The sequence below is a fragment of the Leptonychotes weddellii genome, chromosome 16, assembly GCF_054177405.1.
Source record: "Leptonychotes weddellii isolate Sample4059 chromosome 16, ASM5417740v2, whole genome shotgun sequence".
Taxonomy (NCBI): domain Eukaryota; kingdom Metazoa; phylum Chordata; class Mammalia; order Carnivora; family Phocidae; genus Leptonychotes; species Leptonychotes weddellii.
In genome coordinates, this window is record NC_138384.1 from 17766892 (window position 1) to 17791683 (window position 24792).

The following is a 24792-nucleotide window of genomic DNA, read 5'->3' on the forward strand; positions in this document are numbered from 1 at the left end:
AAGAGGAAATTGTGCCCAAAGTACCAACTCTTCCCTGCGAGGCCGCCCTCCCTCCACAGAGCAGCCTGAGTAGCTACCGTCTCTGGGACACCTACTGTGTGTCCCGCTCCATGCTTAGTACTCCTCACACACTTAGTTCTCATGATGGCCTGAGATGGGATGCCCAATTTAACAGGTGGAGAAACTGAGCCCCAGACAGGTTAAGTAACTTGCCCAAGGTCACATAGCCCACAGAGAGGGAGCCGGGTCAGTGGGCAGCCTCAGGCCCACGCTCTTAGCCAAGTTGCTATTCTGTGGCTACCAGGCACTAGGCTCTGGGAGCTCATGTGGGTTTTTTTGTTTTGTTTTGTTTTGTTTTTTTGGATCTTGATAAATTAAAACATTCCTATCTCTAAAACGATGCTTGGCTCCTTCTGGATCACTTTATTGTAGTCAAAGCAGGCCATGACCTACCGCTTATGCAGGGTGGAGCGTATCAACAGCTGAACATTGCTGATAAGACACCAGGATTCCAGAGAAGGGAGCCCGCGTGTGTCAGGAAGAGAGAGATCGTGGCAAGTAGGTATTCAGGGCTGAGGGGCAAACAGTCCAGGGCTGGGGGAGGGGACCCCTCTTCTGTGTATCTTCCATCTCTGCATCTGTTCCAGAGATGTGGTTGGGACTGTGGGGAGGGGCCCTGGGGCAATTTCTCCACTGAGGCGCAATGTGAATACTAAGGTAGCTCTCACGGAGCATTTACCGGCACCGGTCAGGCTCTAGACCCTTTATGAGCACCAGGATCTCATTTAATCATCACAGCAACCTGAGAGGTAGGTGCTGTCTTTCCCTCCGATTTTACAGATGGGGAAGCTGAGGCACAGAGGTAGTAAAAGAGGTGGAGCCAGAACTCAGATCCAGCTTGTTCTATGCAATTCCCGAGCCTACACTCATACTCTCTCTGGTTCCACATGGGATGGGAGCCCCTGGAGGGCAGGACCCATGTCCTCTCTGTTTTGTCACTGGATTTCTCCAGTGCCTTGGGCCAGGCCAGCACAGGAAGGGAGCTTGGGAGCCATTTGAATCCCAAGGAGGGAAGTCAGGGATGGGTTGCTCTGTGTGCTTGGGTGCGTGGGGGCGGGCTACGTGAGCTCCTCTCTGTCATTCTCACTCACCCACTGGCACTTCCTTCTGCTCATCCCTCACCCCACCATCTAGCCCAAACGCGGGATCCGCAGATGTTCACGAGCACTGGCAGATTGTTGGCATGGAAAGGGGAGTAGATCAGGTCTTAACTGAGGAGTCTGGGTCCGGGGTGGGCTCCAGATGGATGCTAAATCAGTCTGGCAAATCGCACCATAGGAGAACCTTGGGGCCCCCATTGAGGGCTTGGTGCACCTGAGGAATCATGGGAGAGGCGGAGCAGCTGGGAGTGGCCAGACCCTGAGGGCTCTTGAACGTTGAATCAAGAGACCGTGCTTTATCCCCAGGGCAAAGAGAACACATGGGTGAAGGAGTGTGGTCAGAGTGTTTTAGGAGAGCCCTCTGGCTGCAGACTGGGGAGCAGAGTGGGAAGTGGGGGACCAGGGAGGAGGCTGCTGCCAGGGTCCACAGGAGCATGGAGCTGGAGTGGAGGAGGCTGAGGCCCATAGCCCCACACTGTGCAGAGCTGAGTATGGAGCCGGGCTCAGGTGAACGCACTTGATGGGCATAAGGCCACTGCAGAGCGTTCCTTTGCCTCTCTGCAAAGATGTGCTCCGAGCAGGCCTCAGGGACAGGCCTGATGCTTCCCTACTCTGCGGGTAGGGTCCCAAGGCTGGGGTGGTACCCAGGGCCATGGGCCACTGCTGTGCCAGGCGGAAGTCTCTGCCTCCAGACTTCGGGTCCTGGGCTGGGACTGGGAGCCACAACGGAGTCAGAAAGCTCTACGTGACCCAGGCTTGCATGTGGGGCGGGGTCTGGCGCCTGCTGCTTCTCCGTCCAGATGCCTTTGTCACCCTCCATTTATAGATGAGGATGCTGGCTCTTGGTGAGCTGAGGATTTGCCCTAGTTTTGTGGCAGATCTGGGATTTGAACCCAGGCATGTCTGATAATTCAAGGATAATTCAAGCGGGATGTGGTGGGGGTGGAGGCAGGGGACCTGGGTTCTGTTTCTGGTCCCATCACTCACGTGCTATGTGACCTTCGGCACGCCCCTGCCCTCTCTGGACCTGCTTGCACTCTGTCCAAAGAGATACTTACTCTTGAACATCCTCCTTCCAGGGTGGGTGAATGGGTCTGAGAGGGATGGGGAGGGGGTGGCATCTGGGTGCGCACAGTGGGTGTGAGGGAAGGTGACAAGATCCAGTCCTGTGTCAGGGGGATGGGGTCAGGGCTGGCTCCGGTCTGGGAACATGCAGGGCAGGCAATCTGAGGCAGATGATCACTACCAAGTCCTTGTTGAGTGTAGCGCGCAGGCAGCTCTCCAGTCCCTCTGTCTGGGGACAGGGCAGCGGTCTTTGCAGCCTGAAGCTCCCTGAGGAGTGTCGACAAGGGAAGGGCAGCTGGAGGTGCTGAGCCAGCATTTTTGGCCTCTAGGCCTGCCCACTCCCTCGGAGAGGCTGGCTAGAAGGAAAAGGGGGGCCATCGACTCAAATCTGACTGATGGCTCCTGTCACAGGAAAGTCTGAGGACATTTGTCATAGGTCCACTTCAGTGGCAAGTCCGGCCTCAGCACTGCACTTCTTCCTACACTGCTGAGCCCGCCAGGATGAGGCCAGTGAGGTCATTGGAGGGAATGTGGGGAAGAGGATTCAGGCGCCATCTTCCCTCTGGTCCCAGCCTCCTGGCAGGGATGTGCAGAGGGGCTGGGGCAGGGGACATGGCAGGGCAGGCTGACTTGGTTGGGCGTTTCTGGGTCTCCTCCTCTGTTTTTTAGGGTAGCCTCTCAGCCTGCTTGCCGATACCCATCCTCTGGTTGCCAGGTTGCCTGATGGAGAGATGTCAGAGTGCTGGGGGCGCGGAGTCAGGGACGTCCACCTGGTGGGTCTTGGAGGACAAACCAGCAACATCAGAGGAGGGAGGAAGGAGCACAGAGGCGTGTTGAGGTCCCAAAAGAGCTCAGGGAAGGAGGAGGTACTCCTCGGGTGAGGCTGTAGGGAGGTAACCTTGATGGCAGCTAAACATTGGGATTATGGAGGTGAGGAAAAGGTGACTTGGTGGTCAGGATTCTTCTTACGATGGGGATGCGTCTCTACAAGAAGTCAGCTAATGTCATGTCCAGATCCTGAAACATTTTACTTGGCCATTTGTGGCGTTATAAGTGGGGTAGATTATAGTGGAAAGGAGAATTGGAATGTGAAATCATCTACTATCAATCCTCTATAAATTCACTCAGCCAACCAATCATCCACCCTCCCATGTATTTATCTACTTGGGCATCTGTTCAGCATTCACTTGATCATCCATCCATCCATATATTCAACCATCCATCCATCCACCCATCCACCCACTCACCAGTACTCATTAAGTGCATATTCCATGCCTGGACATGTGCTCGACACTGGGAACACGACATGAATCACACCATAATGAACCTCCCCAACGTGGGAAGCAGGAGGTCCCATGCAGGTGCCCCAGTGTCAAGAGGAGAAGCTTGGGACACGATGGAGCTCACTGCTCTCCCTTCACACAGAGTAGCTCTGCTTCATCTGTTTTACGGATCAGGCTTACCAGGGGAATGCTCCACTGCCTAGTAGAAGATTCTCAACCACTGCATTAAAATATAACTGGAAAATCTAAGTGACTACCCATAGGTCTTTCATGATTCCATAAATATAAGATGAAAGTGATTTATTCCACTATTAAGATGCCACTTAAATAAACTCACCAAAATTAACTCACATGGACTATCACTTCTACATATCCAAATTCTGTAAGCTTACTGTCTTGTTATCATTTGCTAAGGTTTTATCTCTGGTTTGATGGATAATTTATTTATTGGCTGGCAAATTTACTGTTAACAGTGTCACGAACAGCTTTTCCCTACTTCTACAGAGCAAATGGTGAATTGGCCGACATTACAGAAGCAAAGCCATGACAGAATTAGGCTTTCCACTTGGGCCCACACCAAACTGTCATTTTCTTGCTAGAATCATCACTGGCCCCGACCTCCTCATTTTCTCTCCTCTTTTGTCAACACCTAAAGTTGGCTCTTATGCTGTTTTCCACAAAATACACAGGTTTTTATAACACCAGCTGAGTCACGGTCAATGTTCAATGAGTAGGAAGTCATGTAATTGTGTTGGGAAGCAAATGCCGGGGGGCTGGCGTGGCCCACCCATCAGCGGGGGGATTAGCTCCCACATCCCAGCTTGCATTATGAGACTCAAAATCATGGCTTGGAAAAATGACCATTTACTACAACATGGACTTTCTAGGAAGTTCATGAATAATTGATACATAACATGTTAAATTTATGAATGCTGCAAATTATCCTCAGCTATCCCACCACAAGCTGGTCCAGGCTCGAGCTGTGTACTTGGGCCACAGTATTCTCTTCCTCAAGTTTTGCTTTGGCCTTTTGCTTTCGCGGGTTCTGATTCTGGAAAATGTTAGAGGTGATGGGACTTTGTCCCCTGCTCCACAGAGGTTCCCACAGCTCCCAGAATTTATGAGACCATCTGGGAAACCACCAGGGCAACAGTGTATTAAAAATAATGTCCCAGAAGTAGACAGGGCTTCTTCTGGGAATGCAAGAATGGTTTAAGACCAGGAAGTCTATTAATATGTCATTTCCGTAGGTAGGATGAGAAAAATTAGTAGACGGGGCAAAGCCAGACACCTCTTGGCCATGATAAATCCTGGTGATCTTAACTGATTGTTAACATCACACTGAGCCATGGAGCTTTGGAATCATTTCTCACCATGTGGTTTGTGGAACAAGGATTCCTAAAAATATCATGGGATGTTTGAGAAAACCCTTTTATCCCCTGAACCCCCAAGATTGCTTTGTAGCCCCTAGTGATCTTTGGAGCCAAACCAGCTCCAGTACCAGGCCCTTTATTCACCAATATTCTGAGAAGGGTCACTCCTCAGCCACCTTCCGGGTGTGGGGGGGAAGCCTAGAGGTCTTCCGCCAGCGTGTCTTGTCCTAGGCTCTGGACACAGACGGTCCTGGGTTCAAAGCCTGGCCCTGCTTCTTGCAGGTAGCGCCCTCTGAGCACTTCACCGCTCTGAACCTCTATCACTTCATCTATAAAATGGAAACAGCAATCTCTGCTATGAACTAGTCAAAGCACACTGCCTAGCAGAATGCTTGGCACACAGTGTGTGCTCAGTATATGACAATGAAACCTTAACATCTTAAAGATATCCCCTAGATAGAGATCTAAATGTGAAAGGCAAAGCAGTAAAGCTTCAAGAGGAAAGCACTGGAGAATGTCTTCATGACCTTGGGTTTCTTAAGCAGATACAAAAATACCATTAAAAAATTGATGTTTGACTCTATTAAAATAAAGATCTTTGGTAGGAATTTGGGCTTCAAGGTGGGCAGGGGGCCAAGGAACTACACAGGACTGAGATGTGAACAGGGTCAAGGCCGTGGCCGAAGCAAGCAGAAGGTTTTGAAAGACTTTCTTAATATATTCATCATTTGCAACCTGCCCCAGGACATTGGGGAATGCTTCCCATGGAGGTTCATGTCTATACCAGTGCCTGGAAGTGGTTAAGAGATCCCAAGACACAAAAGGGTCCTTCTTCACATCTTTGTGGAACAATCCACTTTTTCACAATTAGTTGTTTCCCTCTAATGGGTTTGTTCTTTGCCAGATACCCAAGAGAGTAGCAGCACCATCAATTACGACAGTTCAATGTCAAACAGTATTAACAGAGTATAATACGTCTTGTGATGATACAAGAAAACTAATTTTGCAACCTAGGCCTCGTGTTCAATGAGGGGACCTAGAACAGCCTTTCTTCAAACAAGTGATAAGTAAAAAGCCCCGCAGGATTCCTTTTCAGCTGGAAAAATGCAAGTCTTAGCAGCAGCTGACAGGAAATGTGCGATATTTACCCGGCCTGTCTTTTGATGATGACTCACATGACCAGTGCCTTTGGTGCCTCTGACTACCTATGTTTCAATATTCCTGTCCCTTTAGTATCTCCATCCTGCAGCGATTTCTGCAGTAGAACTATGGTCCTTGGGTGCTGAACCCACCCTACAAACAGACCCTCGTTCTGTTTTTATGATATGTTTTTGCTTTCTGTTCTCCGTCAAAGCCAGTGCTGAACAAAGGGAAAACACCGTGTGCACCTTTCTCCTCTTACACGTGTTCATCACCTTGCCATCCCCGTGCCTCTTGTAATAAGACAATGGCGTAGAGCTGGGCCTCTCGTTCTTGTGCACTTAAAAATAAATCCTACTGTGAGAGAAATGCTGGATGTGCTAGGACTGAGCAGGAATTGAGATTGAAATGATGGGTAGGGGCGCCTGGGTGGCTCAGTCGGTTAAGCGGCTGCCTTCGGCTCAGGTCATGATCCCAGAGTCCTGGGATCGAGCCCCACATCGGGCTCCCTGCTCGGCGGGGAGCCTGCTTCTCCCTCTGCCTGCCTCTCCCCCTGCTTGTGTTTTGTCTCTCTGACAAATAAATAAATAAAATCTTTAAAAAAAAAAAAAAAAGAAATGATGGGTAAACGTTCGTTAAACCCTACACTGAACTTCCACCCTGATTGTGGTGACACTGTTAAGTTCAGTGTTTTTATTTAATACTCAATGTAGTTTATATTTTAAAAGCATTCAAAGAACACTCCACAGGTTTCTGAATATACAAATCCTGTTATAAATTACATAGTGTCTGAGAATTTGATAGTCATGTTGTTTCAGATAATTGGATTTTACGCTCGGTAGATGCTCCAGTGCGCCGGATCGAGCAGCTGTCTTTGATCATCCTACTCCCTCCCCAGGGTGGCGTTGGGGGGCGAGGGGGGTGGCCCAGGGCTGTGGTTCCCACCGCTTAGGGAGTGGCGGTGACCCACGGGGTGCACGGACCATAGCCACGTGTGCTGTAATCACAGTCCTGAAACTGTTGGGACTGCTGTCGATATTTTAAAATGTTGCAGGTAACTTTTTACCTCGAAAAAAAGAAAGGAGATTTTTGAAAAAATTTCAATTATTCCATGAGCAACCCTTTACGTTTCATTGAACCGAAAACCTGAAATTTCAAAAATAGAAACTCTTTAATAAGGCTGCCATCCAACTTAAGAGGGGCCCGCCCTGGCTTTTGCGATTATAAAACTGTATTCTCGCTGTTTTTATTGCACCACCCCCAATCCTCACCCTTACCCCCATTCCTGGGGGAGACAAGTATCATCCAGGGGCTGAAGAGCCTGGTGTATGGGCAGAGAATAGCTCTGGAATGACTGTCTCTAGCAAGGCCTAGCGATCACCTGCAGACCTGGAGTCCAGGTGTGGGCCAGTGGCCAGAGGGAGCAGCCCCTAGAAGCTGACCCTTAGGGGACTGATGGAGGACACAGTGTTTAAAAGCAGAAAGAAGCAAATAGAGAGGACTCTGGGAGCTGAAGTGTACTCGAGCTCCCAGAGGGGTCAGTGTGGCCAGTGCCCTGGGCTTAGATCCAGAAGCCCTGCTTTTGAATCCTGTCTCCTCCTCTGGTGGGTCCCGGGGCATGTGACTTGTCTCTCTTGGGGCCTCTCTCTTCTCTCTGGAAAGCAAGCAGGCCTGCACACTTCTGCAGTGACGTCATAGAACAACCAGTTTTTCCCAGTCACCCTGGGCACAGTTCCAGGTGCAGGCAGAGCTGAGTTTCGGGGTAGCTAATCTAGGGTAGCTCTTGGCAGAGATGCCAATGTCCTTACACATTCCTGTTTGCAGGAAAATCCACCTCCTCTCCTCCCAGCGCACTTGGCTTTGGGATGGCACAGGAGACAACTCTGAGGATCGTGCTTTCCTTGGCAAGATTTCTAGATACAGAAACCACTATCCCCTCCACCAACCCGGGGCTCAGTTTCTAGAGTTTTCCCTTTCCCACACTCCCTGGTTGTGGCAGAAGAGGCTGGACAGTGGTCCAAGTGATGACAACAGTGTCTTGGCCCAGGGGGCAAGATGGAGTCAGATTCGAAGGTGAATCCGCTAAATGGAGTTGGCAGTGGATGAGATGGAGAGCAGTAAAAACTGACAAAGTTCGGGGCCCGAGTGCACGGAAGGACTGAGCTGTCATTTAGTGAGATGGGGAGGATGATGGGAAGGTTTGGTGGGGGACCGCGAGTCAAGAGTTAAGGTCTTGACGATTACATCTGAGATGCTCTAGAGATCCTGAGTGGACATCTGAGCAGACATACATCTGAGTGGGGCAGGCGGTTGGATATATGAGTCTGGAGCTCAGGGAGAGTCTGGAGCTGGAGATGTAAATTTGGGGGCTGTCAGCGTATGGGTGCCGCTCGATGCCATGAGGCTGGATGCCGGGTGTGTGGGGGGGTGGGCAGTGAAATGCAAGAACCCTGCCCCTGGAAGTGCACTGCAAAAGCTGGGGGACGGGTACTGCTGCCGTTACAGGTTTCCCCCACTGTCTGAAAGTAGAGCGTTCCCACGAAACCTTTCGTAAGCCAAAATGGTGTAAAGTGAAGAAGCGATTTTCAGCAATTTATTTGGAAAACAGTTCTAGCATTCCCAGACCCAAAAAATAAGCTCACTTAGGCTTTTCTGATACCTTAGGCTACATCTTGCTAACGGATGCACAGAATTAACCGAGATAAGGCCCAGATGCTCACAGACACAGTTCCAAGGTCTGGCGGCTGGATGTGGAGATGCTGCTGGGCGTGGTTTTGGGGGAAGGAGCTTGGTGGGGTTGCTCTTGCTGCCTGGGGTGTCAGCTGCCTCTATTATAATGGCTTGCTTCGAAACAAATGCTGCACAGTCTTTACTTTTTGCAAAAGCAACATCGTCTTCCGATTTCTTCTGGCCAGTGAAAAGAGGTACTAACACAGGTCTTAACATAAAAGCGGAGTGGCGTAACTCAAACTTTCAAAAAGGGGCGAATACCTATAGTATTACATTAGGCGTTCAAGCTGAAGTGGATACCTTCCTGCCAGGAACCCTAATATAAAATGTGCACTTACAAGTAAGATTAGTGATTGGATGCTGAGCAGCCGCTCTAGTCAGACTCTGCTAGACCAGAGAACTCTGAGGATGGGCAGCCAGGACATTCGTGGGGCCCTGAAGTCCTGCTGCAGACTGGACTCTCCAGCCAAGGGGTGGGGATGAAGGAGGGGGCTTGACACCACCCTTGTCCTTTTGGCCATCTGCGGTTTAGCTAAAATTGAGCCCCCAAAAGACTCACCTGGGGTATATCCTTGTCCCCATCTTTTTCTTACTGTGTCACCTAGACTAGTTTCTGCATGTCCTTGAGGCTCCGGTTTTTCACGTGTGGAATGGGCACACCCACCCTTCTCTTGCAGGGTTGCTTTAAGGAAACCATGTGAAGAGATGATCCTAAGGCCTTGTAAGCCCGTGACCTGTGATACCTCATTGGATCCTTGCAGCAGCCCTCTGAGGGGGAGCCTTTTATTAACTCTCATTTTACAGGTGAGAAACCTGAGATTCAGAGAGAAATGTCTAGCTGAAGTCACTTCTTCTACTCCCTTGCCCACTCCAAAGTCAGACCACAGCAAGGAATGAACAAGGGTTTCACTCCACAGGCCAGTGATCGTTGGGTAGCGCTTGCTTGTGTTTGAGAGAGCCTGAGACTGCATGGAGGCTCAGTAGCAAAGAGTGCGACAATTGATTAACAATGTCTGCTCTGGGCACAGGAGTGGCAAATGCTGAATGTGTCCCGTCATTTGTGTTCCTTGCCCTCGAGTCCTTCCTTATGTTGATAGCTAAGTCTCTGCAGAGATCACTGTTACAATGAGCAGAGCAGAAAACAGTAGTATCCGGTCCGAACCCCAAATTTCTCTCCGAAGTCCCCGTGTGTCTCCATTTCCCTGCTCTGTCACTAAAGATGTGGGTAATACTAAGCTGTGTAGCGAGGAGGTGGTCAAAAGGATGGCACTTTCAAGCTTTTTGAGGATCTTCTCAGTGCCTGGCACCAACTTTGATTCTCCTTGTGGAGCGTGTTAAATCTGACATCACACCACAAGGCTGGTATGACTATTTCCAATTTATAGAGGAGCGAATTGGAATTTCTAGATGTTAAGTAGTTTGCTCCAGGTAGCACAGCTGCTAAGAGTCAGCGCTAGGTTGGACACGAACCCAAGCACTATCTCCCACATAACACTGATTCTGAGGGAGACCCAAGCCTGGCCACAGGCTCGACCAGACTGTATTTCCTGCCAGCCTGTGGACAGGCTGAGAGCTTAGCAGAGACAAAGCCCAGCTGACTTCTCCGTGGATCAGCCGATGCTACCTTCCCTGCCTCCTTCCTGCTGTGATACAGGCTCAGTCTCTCTTGGGTCCCCAAAACCCCTCCTCCCTCAGATCTGTCTCCCACGGCCAGAGGAAGGCAGGCCACCCCCATGTCACAGGGAGTTCTGTGGAACCGCCATCTGCCAGTGGCTAAGAGGTTATGAAGCATCTGTTCTTGGAGCCTGGGTTCTGGGGGAATCCTGGGCCACTCTGCCCAGCTGGGGCCAGATGGAGAAGGCTCCCATGCCTCCGGCTTTCCTCAGGAGCCAGGCTGGTCCTCCTCCACCTCCCTCATGGCTTAAGGCTGGAAAATGGCTCACTGGCCTGGCACTTGCAGGCAGAAGACCCGACTTCACACTTGCCGTGGCCAAAGCCCTCTGGGCTTCCCCTTGCCTGTTCTTGCCTCCGCCTTCTGCCTTCAGTCTTCTCACCTGCAGAACTCGGGGGAGGGGCTGTCACTGGGGGGCAGGGATAAGCTGCAGTGCCTGAAAGGTGAGATGGGGTGGGGGCGTGGGAGGGATGCCATGTTGTGGGCCGTGCCTGAGAGGAGTCGGCCCAGCCTGGTCTAGTTAATGCCTGCATGACTCCCAAGAAGCCAATGGACAACCCTGCTTCCCCCAGTGTCTGAAGCTGTGGAAACCAGGCAGAGCCCTGCCTGTTGCCTGGCTCTCCCCCTACATCGGCTACCCTTTCCCGCTTACTCTCCCTGGCCCCCTGAGCTCTGACTCCTAGGAGTGGGGTCTTGCTTGGGAAACACTGGGGTTTGTTTTTCCTTCTGGGGACCTTCCAACCCCCACCCCCTTTCTCAATTGGCAGGGGGTAGGGGTGTGGAAACCTAAATGGGAACAAGCTATGGCTCCTACCCTAAGTTTTCCAGGTTTTAATGGGCTTTGGTATCTTCCTATGTACTGGGATAGATAATTTTGTGAGCTAAGAAGGTTAAAGCAATTTCATTAGATGTCTAAATTCACAGTACAGGAAAGGAGGTGTTAAAAAAAAAGAGGGTGTGTGTCCATGTCAGGGCCCTCCTGGGATTTCTGGTTTCATTCCTTAGAATGTTCCCGTGTCAGGTATTTTTAGGATGTCTGGAGTTCCGTGGTTCTGCATCCCTTGCAGAACTTGTGTGAGGGTCTCTGGTCTGTGAGCTGAGGAGGCTGCCCACAAGGCATGTGCTTCGTCTTGATTCATTTACTTGTCCAGTTGTTCAATGCACATTTACTGAGGCAGCGATTTCCAGGTTGAATCTAAAGGGTGGCCCAGATGGGGGCAAAGCCTGAATGGCAATCTGATGACGCAATTTGGAAACCCCTGGGTCTCCTCGGGCAGTTGATGGGTGTGTTGGAGGGGAACTGAGGGTCCCTCCCAGATTTTTGGCTTGAGGGACTGAGTCAATGGTGGTGCCCTAAAGCAACAGAGCAAAATCAAGCCAAGCCAGCTTGGAACGAAGAGCTGTGTCTGGGACAGGCTGAATTTGAGGTGCAGGGGTGCAGGCTGCCCAGGGAAGACAGGCAGCAGAAGACAGAAGAAGGAATCTGAAGGCAGGCAGAAACTGGCAGGGAGGGGAGAGAGAGCCTTGGTAGCTGCTGGCCTAGAAGCTGCAGCTGAAAGCAGAGTGAGGATGAGAAGGTCTGGAGTGTTCGGAGGGGGGAGTCCAGGGTGGGGTTCGAGCCCCGGGGACCCCAGCGGCAGAACAAGCGTGGCAAGAATCCATCCTCCCCCCCTGCCAAGGGACACCACCCATGGGTAGTCAGAGGCCCAGATGCCCAGAGGGGCTGGAGGAGAACCTAGAGGGCTCAGAGTCGGGGAACCCAAAGGACGAGTCCTCCAGAAAAAGCTGAAGTGACCAACAAGGAGATCTGGAAGCTGGATTTAGTGACACAGAAGTAGATGGGATGTGGGGTGGGGGTACACAAGCCAGACTGAAGTAGGTTGGGGTCGCTGAAAGGGGGGACAGTGAATACTTCTTAGACATGTTCGGAGAAAGGGCAGGAGTCAGACTGGAAAACGTGAGGAGAATCTGGCAGAGGAGGAGAGGGAGGACGGAGGAAGGGGTGGGTCTGCACAGTCCCACAGTACTTGGCCTGCCATTGCCAGTGACCACTCCTGCAATGAAATCTGAGCCGATCCCCACCTATATGTAGACATAAGCACAGCTGCTTTGGCTGAGGCAGTGGGCAGTGAGGGGCTGAGGGCTGTGCCCACCCTTGCTCCCCTTGCCTTCCCTGGAGCCTCCCAGTAGCCGTGAGCTCCTAGAGCCCCCTGGCTTCAGACACCCCTTCGTCTTAGAGAGGAGGCCTGGCTGCCTGAAGCCATAGAGCCAAGCTGGTGGCAGAGTCAGGAGCTGCAGCTGCTCCCCCATCTACCGCCTCCAGCTCCTCATCCACGGTGTTTGACTATACACGTATTCATTCAACAAACATTTATTGAGTGCGCACTGCATGCCAGGCACTGGGCCTGTAGCGGGAGGGGCGACTGTGTAGGAACCGCTTCTGAACAGCCCAGAATATCCCCGACCACATCCTAGTATCCTCAGGGGGTGCGTATGCAGAGGGCTGTCCTGTGCTGATGGCCTCTATTTGTGTAGACAGGGCTTCACAGGGCCTGGCTTGGCCCCAGAAAGTTCTAGAAAGCCCTCTACACTGAGTAGCCCAGTTTTACCCTTTACCAGCCTTCTCCATTCCCAGCTGCTCGAGGGGGGTGAGGACATGACCATTCCAGCCCTCTGTGGGGCAGGTGTTCCTGGACGGGCAGCCTTCTCACCTGGCCTGGGACTTGGGCTTCAATTTCCTGATTATGCCACAGCAGCAGTGATGACAGGAACAAGACCTTACCGAGCTTGTACCGATTCCCCCTGAACACTGCTCTGGTGACGGTGAATCCCACTGTCGCCGTATTCCCCAGGGCATGCCTGGTGATGGTCCCACCCAGACCCGATAGGCCAGTTTTCTCTACCCGCCCACAGCAGCAGTCCCTTGATGTTCAAAGATTTAACAGCTGAGGTTTCGACTATTTGGAAGAGAGGACCCCAACTCCAAGATGTGTAACATGTAACCAGTGGTACACGTTTGAATAGACATTGCTGAGTGGGGGTGAGGGATTTGCTAGAGTGAGCATGGGAGAGGGGAGATGACAAATAGATAAGGGGGTGCTAAGGCAGGGTCCTTGATTTCACACAGACTCGTAGTCTGAGTCATCAAGGAGAAGGGATGTCCTCCCAAACTGCACCAAGCGATGGTGGTTTTGGGGGGCACAGGAGATACCATAAGAGAAAGCAGGTGGCTGCCATGAGGACAGGTGAAGGGGACCCTGGGGTGAGTGGGGCTGGTGGAGACTAGGGGAGTAAGCCAGAGGGGGCTGTAGCCTTCAGCCCCAGGGGTACACCTGATTGAGCCCATCACCTGGACTTATGGACATCAGGGAGCCATGAGAAGAATGTTATGGGCAAAATCATCTCAAGGCGTCATTAGATGAAATGAATTAGTAAATGCAGGGCTTCATGGTGGGGAGACTGCAGGGAGGGTTTCCTTAGGACAGTGAACTCTGACAAGTATGTTCTGTGGAGCACCAATCCTGTGACACATGCCTCGGGGAAGGCCACTGGGCTTCTTTCCTATGGCAGCCTCACAACACCTATCACCTCATTAAAGGCTCTGAAAAGTCCTGTGGTCACAAAAGCTACTTAACTTGTCTCACTCAGCATTTCCCACATTCATTTGGCCATGGAATTAAAAAAAACAAAAAAGTAATGCCATTAATATCCCTCAGAGGAAACCCGCCCCACACTTTGGGAAGGCTGATACAGACAGATGGAGGGACAGGTAAAAGGGGATATCTCTTGCTGATATCAGGGGTCTTCTGTGTCCCCGCCCCCCCGCCCATCATAGCACATCAGTCCCTCATCAGACCCTTGGAGCTCTCTGGCCAAACATCCTAGAAACATTCTCTGCAACCCTGACTCCAAGTCCAGCCCTTGCCTGGCCCCGAGCCATGGAGGATGTGGGGAGGAGACTTACAGGGACAGGGACGTTTGAAGGACATGTAATCCTTGGAGCAGAACAGTGGAGCCAGCCTGCCCACGTGCAGAGTCCTAACTTCGTGTGAAGAAGGATCCGCCGCTCACCTGCAGAGACACAAACAAGCAGATGATGGGGACACCCACATAGCAGCCCCTGACCCCCAGGACACTCATGTCCCTGCGCTGTCCACCTCTGGCGAAAAGGTGGGGACTTTGATTGCATGTGCCCACTCTGGGCATGGAGGGGGCTGGGGGGGCTCTGGGCTGCAGAGTATGGGGGTTCTGGGGCAGGGGTGGGGCAAAAGCATGTTGGGGTCTCAGTGATGGGTGGAAGGGGGGAAATCTCCTCTGGGTGGACCCCTGAACAGGAATGAGAGATCCCCTGGAGTTCTCCTGTCTCATGTACCTGTGAGATCCCACTGCTTGAGACAGTTGCAAGGGACCATGGCATTCTGAGCATCTTATAACTGGAAGGACCCTTAAAGACCAGCCCAAGGTCCTCATATCACAGAAGGGGAACAGACCTGCAAAGGGTGAGGAACTGGTTCAAGGTCCCAGAGCTGGCTTTGGAAGGGTGTTTAGAGTTGCTTAAGTGAAACCTTATTATTATTACTGTTATCCCAATACCTTTAAGGGGATGATGCTTTTTTCATTCTCATTTTATAAATAAGGAAGTTGAGGCTCAGAGAGAGGTAATGTAGCTTGTCTAAGGTCACACAGCTTCTAATTACAGGCTGGGACTAGAACCTAGGTCTGTTTGACTCCAAAGCCCCCATTGCCAGCCAGCACATCACTTAGAATGCACTTAATAAAGGCCAAGAGAATGAAAATGTCTCTTTCCCAATCTCCCTCACCCCCTATGTGAACTTGGTGTGATACTGGAATGTCTTTGTAGAAAGAGAGCACCAGGTCACTCTAATACCAATTTGCAAGAGAGGAAACATTTTTAAAAAGTAACCCAGGCTCCCATGCTGCTAAAGATCTGAATTGGTTCAGTCTCTCCTGAGCTCCAAGTGACATGAAGCTGTATGAACAGCAGGGAGATATGATTCTTATTTTCTAGGGAGTGTGGTCACTAGACTTGCAGAAACCAAACTGTACCTTTGGGGGTTGCTGAGCAGGGACCCTGAATGTAGAGCTCAGTAGGCTCTTGCAGGAGAAAGATTGTAGCCAGAAGCCAACCGGCAAAGAGCCTGGCCCCTCCAGGTCCCAGGAAGCAGGTGACCTCCCTGATTCTGGGGATGACACTGTGGACAGAACTTTTGTGTAAGAGGTGGGTCCAGAGGTTCCCATCCTTGTCTCCCACAGAGATCCTTTTTATTATATATATATTTTTCTCCAATGGGAGCCACATTTTGATGGAGACCATTGGTCAAATTGCACTGATTAATAATATTTTTTCTGTTTAATAAATAAATCAAAGACTTATCTTTGGAGGGCCTGAGCTCAGAAGTCCAATCCTTCTGCTGTGACTTTGGGCAAAGCACTTCACCTCTCTGAGCTGCAGTGTCCTCAGAGGAAAGCAGGGTAATGCCCTTCACCGGCTTCGAGGATGAGGGGTATGTACCTCATGTTCATTCTGCTGTCTGAGGGGGTGGGAGGGAGGGAGCCATTGCTGCCCCTGACCCTGGAATCCCCTTTTCCAGATGGCTCCTTCCAGCTCAGCCTTCTGGGTGTGAACCCCATGCTGGTCTGATGCCCACTCCCAGTCCCCACAGAAACCAACAAGAGTTTTGATGGGGGAAGTGAGGGTAGGATGTGATCTCCCAAGGCTTAGTAGAGAAGTCTCTCTGCTGTGGCAGGCTGCTTGGGGAGCTGTGATTTCACACCAGAAAATTCATGAAGAATCTCAGGGCCTGGGATCTATGCTTTCTAAAAATACATGTGTGTACACGGGTCTGTGTTCATGTCTGGGGGTGTGTCTGTGTGCACTGTGGCCATGTGTGTGTCTGGAGGGGGACTTAAGTGGGCTGACAGGTCATCTCTCGTGGGGCTTCCAGAGAAGTCTTTCTTAAAGGCGAAATGGATTATGTCACTCCCTTGCTGAAAACCCTTTCATAACTCTCCAGTGTCCTTAGGAGAATGACCTGGCTTCTACCATTACCTCCACAGCCCTGGGGCTCTGCTTACCTCTCTAGTGAAGTGGCATAATGTGAGTGCTTAATAAAAATACGCTGAATGTATACTTCCTACAGGGGCATGCTGGTGGCTCCTGATGCTATGGAGGGTGCTGACCACCCCCTAAACTCCAAGTGGTTGTCCCCAAGGTCTTGCTGCTCCTAGAGGCCCCCTGTACCCCCTCCTCTTTCCTCCCGCTGGACCCTGTGACTCTCAGATGAAGGCTGAGGCTGCAGGCGGTGTGGGGGAGGTGGGAGATGGGCTGCCTAGGGCAGGGGCCACCAAGAACCCTCGCATTGCATATTTTGTGGTCAGTCTGGGGGTTTGGTGGGCAATGTGTAAGTTTCCAAATGGCTCAGGAAGCTGGCAAGGGGCTGGGTCAGGTAGACATTTCTGCATATGAAAGCCTTCTGGGCACTCGAGCTTTCAGGTGTGACCCACATTCACCAGACACGTGCATATGCCAGGTAATGGCACCACCATTACTGCAACATGTCCCCTGATGTGGGTAACATCGTTTTCATTTTGCAGGTGAGAAAACTGAGGCTCAGTGACTTGACCCACCCAAGGTCACAGAGAACAGGTGGAGAAGGAGCTGTGCAGGGTAGGGTCCTGTCCCCCCAGTGCTCCGCAGTTACACCAGGGCCACCCCACAGAGATCTGACACCCTTGGTGCTCTGGGTGGCCAGATTCCTGGACCTTCCCTGGGCCTTTTATACCTCCAGGCTATTTCCTCTCCCTGGCATGTCATTCCCTTCCTCTCTACCTGGCAAACTCCCATTTAGCTGTCAACATTCAGCTCAAAAAAACCCCTCTTCAGTGAAGTCCTCTTTGACTGCGGGAGACAGAATAGTCACTTTGGCTGTGCCTCCACAGCACCTGGACATCCTTTCAGGACAACTCTGGTTCTAACTTGTTCTAGATTATTAGCTTCTTGTGTGGGTATGGCGGGCCAGTGTGGCCTCTGGGAATCCACTTGGGGCTGGGCATTGAGGGGGACATTCAAAGGTACGTGGATTCTAGAAAAATCTCCCTTGGCCTGACACTGCATAGGACTGCAGTGTTGAGGCTGCCTTTTAATGATACTCAACTTCCTGAGGGGAAGGACGCCCATGTAAGGAACTGAGATGGTCCCCGACATCGTGGGTGACAATGATGCTGACGTTAGCCAGGGTACCATTCCCTGCATCATGTAACTCAATCTGCACCTCACACACATCTTGCTGCATTCTCCCAGGATCTCTGGCTTGCAACAGTTTATTCAAATATTTACCAAGCACTTAGTGTGTCACACAAAACCCTTGGAAAACAAAAGGAGGGGCTTTGGGGGTCCTAAAGCGGCAATCCCAACCTCACTGTGTTCTCCTCCCCTCCCCCACTTGTGGATTTCAACATGAGGACCTACAGGAAAACGATTTCATGGTAGCTTGGGTGGAGCTTTGGTTGGGGTCACGGAGACAAAGGAGCTGGATGTCAGGTGTCTGTGTGCGCAAGTGCCCACCCTGCTCTTCCCCACATGTGACCAGAGCGGCAGTGAGGACACAGTAGGGTGGGGGTGGTGGATGGCCAGGTCTGGCATGGATGGGCTGAGACTGGGCTTTGCTGGGCGACGAGTTCCGAAGAGGGGACTGCGGGCGTGGGGGTTGGGATTGGACCCACTCTCAGGTCACGTCTCCCCCTGCCCGCCTGTCTCGGAGCCCGGCATCCGAGGCGAGGCGCGTTCCTGCCTGTGACTCATCTGCGACTGTATTGTCTGGCTAGGAATCGGAGGGCGGGCGGCGGCGGCACTCCAGGCTCTGAAGTGGCTTAATGGTGTGCGGCAAGTCCACGTCACTCCCATTCCGCCTCACGTCCCCGCTCCCAGAATACCTCGTCTGGGGCCCACTGCGACACTCAGACCTGGGCAAATGCGTATGTGGTTGAGGGGGGGCGGCGCCGCGCCCCTGGCGGGCAGGGCCTGGCTGGCGGAGCCGGGCTGGCGCAGTGTGCAGGGGCGGCACAGCGCATGCGCGGCAGTCGGACCCGGGAGGGTTCTGCCGCACCGCGGTAGACGGCGGACAGCGAGGGGCCGCAGGAGTGGGCTGGCCTGTGGAGGAGGCCACGTGACGCCGTGACGCCGCTGCGGCGCCCGCTCTACCGCAGTCACGTGTCGTCGGCCCAGGGGATCGCAAAACAAGCCCCCCATTTTGCAGATGTCAACACTGAGATTCAGAGGGGCTGGGTGAGATAATGAGCCCCCCGCCCAAGACTGCCCTGTGGAGGATTTTCAGCACGGGAACGACACGGTCTCCTTTAGGAATGTCTCCCCGGGCTCAGTGTAGAGGGTGGACCAGGGGTGGGAGGCAGGTGGCAGGGGAGTAGGGAGGCTGTGGCAGGAGATGATGGGTCTAAATGAAGGGGAGAGTGAATGGAAAAAAAGAGTGAGAGGCTGCATCCATTGGTTCGACGGGGATAGAGAAGTGAAGGAAGCACTGACTAAACCTGTCCTCACTGAGCTTCTTGCTAGCAGAGGAGACACAAACATAATGGTGGGATTGGTTAGGTAACAGTAAGGGAAGGACAGAGGCAGTGTGTGGGTGGAGACTGAACATTTGGGTACAGTGGCTGCAGAAGGCCTCGGTGAGAGGGTGACCTATAAGCGAAGACTGGAGGAAGGGAGCTAGCAGGGTGAATAGCTGGGTAGAGATCTGGGAGAAGACTCCAGGTAGAGGCAGCAGACAAGTGTAAAGGCCCCTGGGCAGGAGCGTGCTGGGTGGGTTTGAGGTACAGGGCAGGCTGTGTAGGGGATAATTAAGAAGCAGGACAGAGAGATCAGATGTAGAGGGTGAGGAAGAGGGAGCAGTTAAAGATGATTCTGCTTGGGTGACTGGGGGATGGTAGAGAAATGGAGACTCTTCCAGAGATGGGTGATGTGGAGACTCTAGGTCTAGACAGCCTAGATAACTACTGGTTCTCTCTGTCCTTCCTGCGGTAAATGCGCAGGGACTATTTACTGAATGAATGAATGAATGAATGAATGAAACCATCTCACAGGGGTTCTGTCAAGCTGTGCGTTTGCATGTCATTGCCCAGAGCGAGAAGAAAGTCAGAGATTCTGGACTTTGGCAAGACACACTAATCATAAAAGGGTTGCCATCTACCTCATCAGGCCGGGGGCTAACTCCTGGGGCTGGAGGTGGAGGTCCCCAGGTGGCAGAAACGTTTCTCCTCTGCAGGAAGGTCTTTATGTGAGGCTGGGACCCAGCTGGTGTCTTCCCCAATGGAGAAGAACATTCCTTGGCAAGTAGCCATCTATAGGATCAACTGCCACCTCCTTCTTCACTGCCACCAAGGCCCAACCTCTAAGGCTTGATTTATTGTCTAAGTGCATAAACCAGTCCATCTACCAACTGGCAAATAGGTCTGACCAAGTGGGCAGAGAAGCCTGATTTAAGGAAACACCACAAAGATGACACAGTCATTATTTATGGCAGTGAAACATGGGGGACAACCCCACTGTCCAGTAAGAGGATAGGCTGAGCAAATTATAATGGAATAATATGTAGCCATGAAATCATATTTTTAAAGACATTTTAATAACATAGGTAAAGACTTTCAGTATAATGTTAAGAGGGAAAAAAAACCCCAGGTTATATTTTTTAAAAAAGCAGGTTATAGAACTCTGCACACAACATGATCCTTATTTTGTAAAAGAAAAAAAACCTAGAGAAAATATTCATATATAGAAAAAGATTAGAGAGGAAATAGATGAAAATATTCACAGTCATTGTGCTCAGTGGGCAGTAGTGGGGTTAAGGAGGATTTTTGTTTTTTACATTTTTTATGATTTTCCAAATTTTCTACAATGAACATGTATTACTTTTATAATCTGAAAAATCATTAAAATGAAAATTTGAAAAAAACCTTTCATGCTAACAAAGAGTAAGTAAGTCAGTGATAGTTAACTCATTGAAAAATTTTAAAGCTAACTTAATTGCCTTTGAACATGCCATTTGTTATTGTAAAGATTTACAAAAATAACCTGTCTTTGAACTTACTGATAAGGAGCTTCATTAAAATGTTAGGAAAATAATTCCATTGTTTTTAACCTTCATCAAAATTTCCCTGGCACTTGAGCAAGTCCTATTTGCCAAATTTTTGAGGGAATGGTTTCTGCCATGAACCTTAATGTTTTATTTTCAGGCAAGCTATATACTTGGCAAAAATAATAACAATAGACCTTATGTTTGTAAAACACTTAATAATTTGCAAAGCATACTAAGTGCTGGGTACTATTTTAGGCTCTGAATATAGGAGATATCATCATGAACAAAATGGTTAAAAGTCCCTGCCTTTGGGAAGTTTATATTGATGAGGGAAGACAATAAATGAATATGATATAGAGATGTTGGGGGTGATAAGTGCTATGGAAAAAAAAATGGAGAGAAGAGGGATAGGGAATAAATGGGGGGGTGCTCTTTTAAGTCAGTTTGATTACTGTTTGAATAGGGAAGATGTCTCTAAAAATTCTCTAACCCATAGACAATTAATATAGAGGTATAAAGTGATTGAAGATATTCCTGGAGGAAGCATTCCAATAACTAATTACATATCATCTAAGGTACAAGGTGCTAATTATCAATTTTATAAACTCATAAAATTATGATGAGTCATAGGGATGTTTTAAGTATTCTATACCTGGGAAAAGTTAGATAGCCCTTAACCCTCCTAAGCCTCAGTGTTCTCATCTATAAAATGGGGATGATTTCAGTACCTAAATCAGAGGACTGTTGTCAGAATTCAAAGGGAAATGCTTGGAAAACAGCATGTTTCAATGTATGTTCATAATGTGGATATGGCAAGGCCACCAGGAGAGGTCCATTTGACATTGCCTGATATTTCCTATTATTCTTCTAGACTCACAACTCTGCTGGGAGGTGTGTAATATTTGTTCCCACTTTCAAGAGGAAATTGAGGCACTGAAAGATAAATCTCCTGCCCAGAATCATATGCTATAAACCCAGTCAGTTGGCTCCAAGTAGCCATGCTCTCAGCCACAGCTCTATTTTGTGCTCACTTGCTAAGGGGCTCCAGAAGCCCTCCTGGCCTCAGTTTCTACTTTTAGGAGGCTGAGAGCAGATTGAGACCTTCCTGGCCCTTACCCTGTGCTCTGAGCACTTCCAAGGTAAAGGCTTCAGGTAAAAGGCCAGAATGTGTCTGATTATTCCCAAAGACTGAAGGTAATGCCCATATCCCCATCACATTCCCTATGGGCTGTGTTCCAGAAACTTATGTGGACCAGGAGACACAAACCTCCCTAATTAGTTCCTGATTAACTCCTTTGGGAAGAAGAGTGAGGATTATGGAAGATGCAGGGATGTAACATCCTAGTGGGTGAATGGGGGGGGTGGGGTACAGAGGAAGAAGAGGAGAAAGGGGATTTCTGTGTAGAAGGAGCCCTGAGGAGGCATCCCACTCTGCCTGTCTTCCCAGGTCCCCATGTGGCAACATGTGGACAGACCCACCTCTCCCCTGCCCTGTTCTGGGCAGCTGCGCCACAGGTGGCCAGGACTAGCATGGGTGTCCACAAGATGGATCTCTGTTTTCTTCCCAACGGTGCTCCTGCCACTTATACCCTCCATGCCACCCCAGAGATCCCAGCATCCTCCCCTAGGTGCTGGGTCTCCCCTGCTCTGCTCTGAGTCTGAGGCCCCCGATGCACAGACAGGCAGATATCTTCCTGGGGACCTTTCCAGCTCTGAAGTCCTAACCTCTGGGTCAGCCACTGGCTCCATTTCCTCCCAAGGTTCATCATTTCTGGTGCCTCCTGGCTCAGGGGCCTGGATGAACACACCATGGTCAGCATGAAAACATGGTTGGACCCCTCAGACCTCCTCCTGTCTCCTTGTCCTGGTGGTAGCTCCCCCTGCTGCTTTCTGCTGCCTGTCTGAGCCATCGCGACTGGAACGTCCAAGCCACCTGATAGGCTATGGCTCCTCAGGGAAAGCAGTCCTCCCCACCCCCACCCCCAAACTGCAGAGTGGAGAGAGGTGTGCAGAATTCTCTTGCACAGATTGTGAGAAATGCGTAAGAAGCCCTCCACCAGGGCAGCAGACATCAGCCAAGGGCAAAAGGAAAAGTCAGTCAGATAGAGTCTTTTCCCTCCTGGATGGATGTGGTGTGGTAGGGGAGGAGAAAGCTGGCCCAGGCAGTAGAAAGCCTGGGGAGGAGGGGATGTCTGAGAAAGGGCAGGCCCTAAGTTTTGAATCACAATTAGATGTCATCAAGGCCTTGGGGGGTTCAAAGACCTCCTTGAAGGGGGCTTGGTGGGGGTCATGTCCCCACCACTTCAGGGGAACTCACTCTGCCTCGGCATCTACTGATGCTGGAAACTTCATAAAATGACACCTGTAGCCAACCTGAATTGAGTCCTGGCTGTGTGCCAAGCCCCATGGTAGGCGCCCCCTCCCCCGCCCCCAGCAGCATTTCACTGAATCCGTTCAACACAAGTTCCCCATGTTTCAGGTGGAGAAACTAAGGCTCAAGAGAGGTTAAGCGCCTTGTCTAAGGTCACACAGCTAGGAAGTCAATCAAGCCCATCCTGCGGTACCAAAGCCCTTAAACATTCTGCTCACAACAGAATCTCTACTACTTGTCAGTGGAGGAAACTGAGGCACAGGGAGGTGAAGTCAGGGTGTTTGAGGAGGGAGTCTTGATGGGCATCCTCAAGGCAGGTGCCGGTGGGACTGTGTGGATCAAGATCAAGGATCAAACTCCTGGAGCCCCTGCCTCTCACACCTGTCACTTGTGCCTTCGCCTTCCCTGCCATCCCCGCTTGGCCACCCCGCTGACACTGGTGTGGGATCAAGAGGGCAGCTCTGGGTCTTCTGCGCACCAGCCTCCAGACCGCGGAGCCGATGGAGGGGGGAGGGGGGAGGGGGAGGAAGGGCTACGCGAGTCAGCCGGGGGTGGGGTGGGCACTACTGAGCCTCCGAGGGCGCTTGGGGAGAGGCGGCTGTACCGCTTGGCGCTGCGCAGCCAGCCAGAGCAGCGGCCTCGGACCCAGCTTCGGGTCCCACTTAACACGCAAGGGAAAGTCTGCCCCAAAGCGAGAGAAGGTGCGGCGGGGCCGCCCCCTCTCCCACCGTTGGTGCGGAGATAAGCCAGCCCGGCAGGCACCGAAGCCGGGGCACGGCCCGGGTGACCCGCCCGTCGGAGGGTCAAACTTCCTGGCTCAAGGGTGGGGGTGGGTTCTAGCTTCAAACTCCACAAAGCCGGGAGCCCCTTCCCTCTTCCACCCGGGCCGAAAGTGCGTCTTAGTTTCCCCTTCTTAGGTGGGTTGTTCAGGGGTCCCGAAACCGAGGGCGCGGGACCGGGAAGGCTGTCTTATGCCGCCCACACGGGGTGGACGCTCCGGGAGACCTTCGCTTCCTCCGTGGCCCGAGGGCGTGCTCAGGGGCAGCCTTGGCCGGGACGGGGGTGCGGGGGCCGGGGGCGGGAGTCTGGGGATCCCGTTTGGAGCGCGCTGCGGTTCGGCTTCGGACCGCCCGTCCGCCCTCCCGGCGCGCCACGGCTAAGCGCGGAGTGCCCCGGGTGTGTGCGTGCGCCGGGGCCGCTGCAGAACTCGGGGGAGGGGGCCGGGACCCCCTTCCCGCCCCTCCCCAGCACCGCCCCCGGCCCAACGCCCCTTACTCGGCTTAGCCGCCTCGCTCCGCTCCGCGCGCCGCAGTGCCGGCTCCAGCTTCGGCTCCAGCTCGGGTTCCCGCTCTGGCTCCGGCTCCGGCTCTGGCTCCGGCTGTGGCTCCAGCTCTGGCTCCGGCTCCGGCTCCGGCTCCCACTCGCGCTCCTGCTCCTGCTCTGGTTCCCGCTCGGATGCCTCTGCGCTCTGGCTCGGGCTCGGGCTCGGGCTCGGGCTCGGGCTCGGGCTCGGGCTCGAGCTCGGGCGTCGCGGGGGGCGCGCCGCTCCGCCTCGGCCTGCTCGGCGCGCAGGGGCGGGGCGGGCGGGGCGGGGCCGGGCCGAGCGGACTTGCTGCCCGCGATCCCCAGTAGAGGCGGCGGCGGCTTCTCGGCCCCAGTCCCAGCCCTGCCCTGCCGCAGCCCCGCCCGCCTGCCCGTCGGCCCTGCGCCTCCGCCCAAGCCACAGCCGTCCGCTCCCGGGCCCCCCTAGGCGGCGCGCCTCCTCGGCTTCAGCAGTGCTGTGTGGCGGCTTCGAGGCTTCGGCAGCTCTGGGCCGCCGCCGGGGTCATCCCTGAGACTGGGGGGACGCGGGAGGGGGTGGGTCGAGCCGCGCCCCTCTGCGCACAGCC

At 52.2% G+C, this 24792-nt stretch overlaps 1 protein-coding gene across 2 annotated transcripts in view; it reads right to left on the reverse strand.

Annotated features, from left to right (window-relative positions):
• BEAN1 (brain expressed associated with NEDD4 1) overlaps positions 1-24415 on the reverse strand; it is a 37375-nt gene extending 12960 nt beyond the window's left edge. For both annotated transcript variants that reach the window (XM_081806496.1, XM_081806495.1), the window contains exons 1-2: positions 24179-24415; positions 14388-14494 (exon numbers count right to left, since the gene is read on the reverse strand). In XM_081806496.1, coding sequence (XP_081662622.1) covers positions 14388-14412 — 25 coding nt within the window. In that variant the 5' untranslated portion in view covers positions 14413-14494; positions 24179-24415. The remainder of the gene's footprint in view (positions 1-14387; positions 14495-24178) is intronic.
• Between the last annotated feature and the right edge of the window lie 377 nt (positions 24416-24792).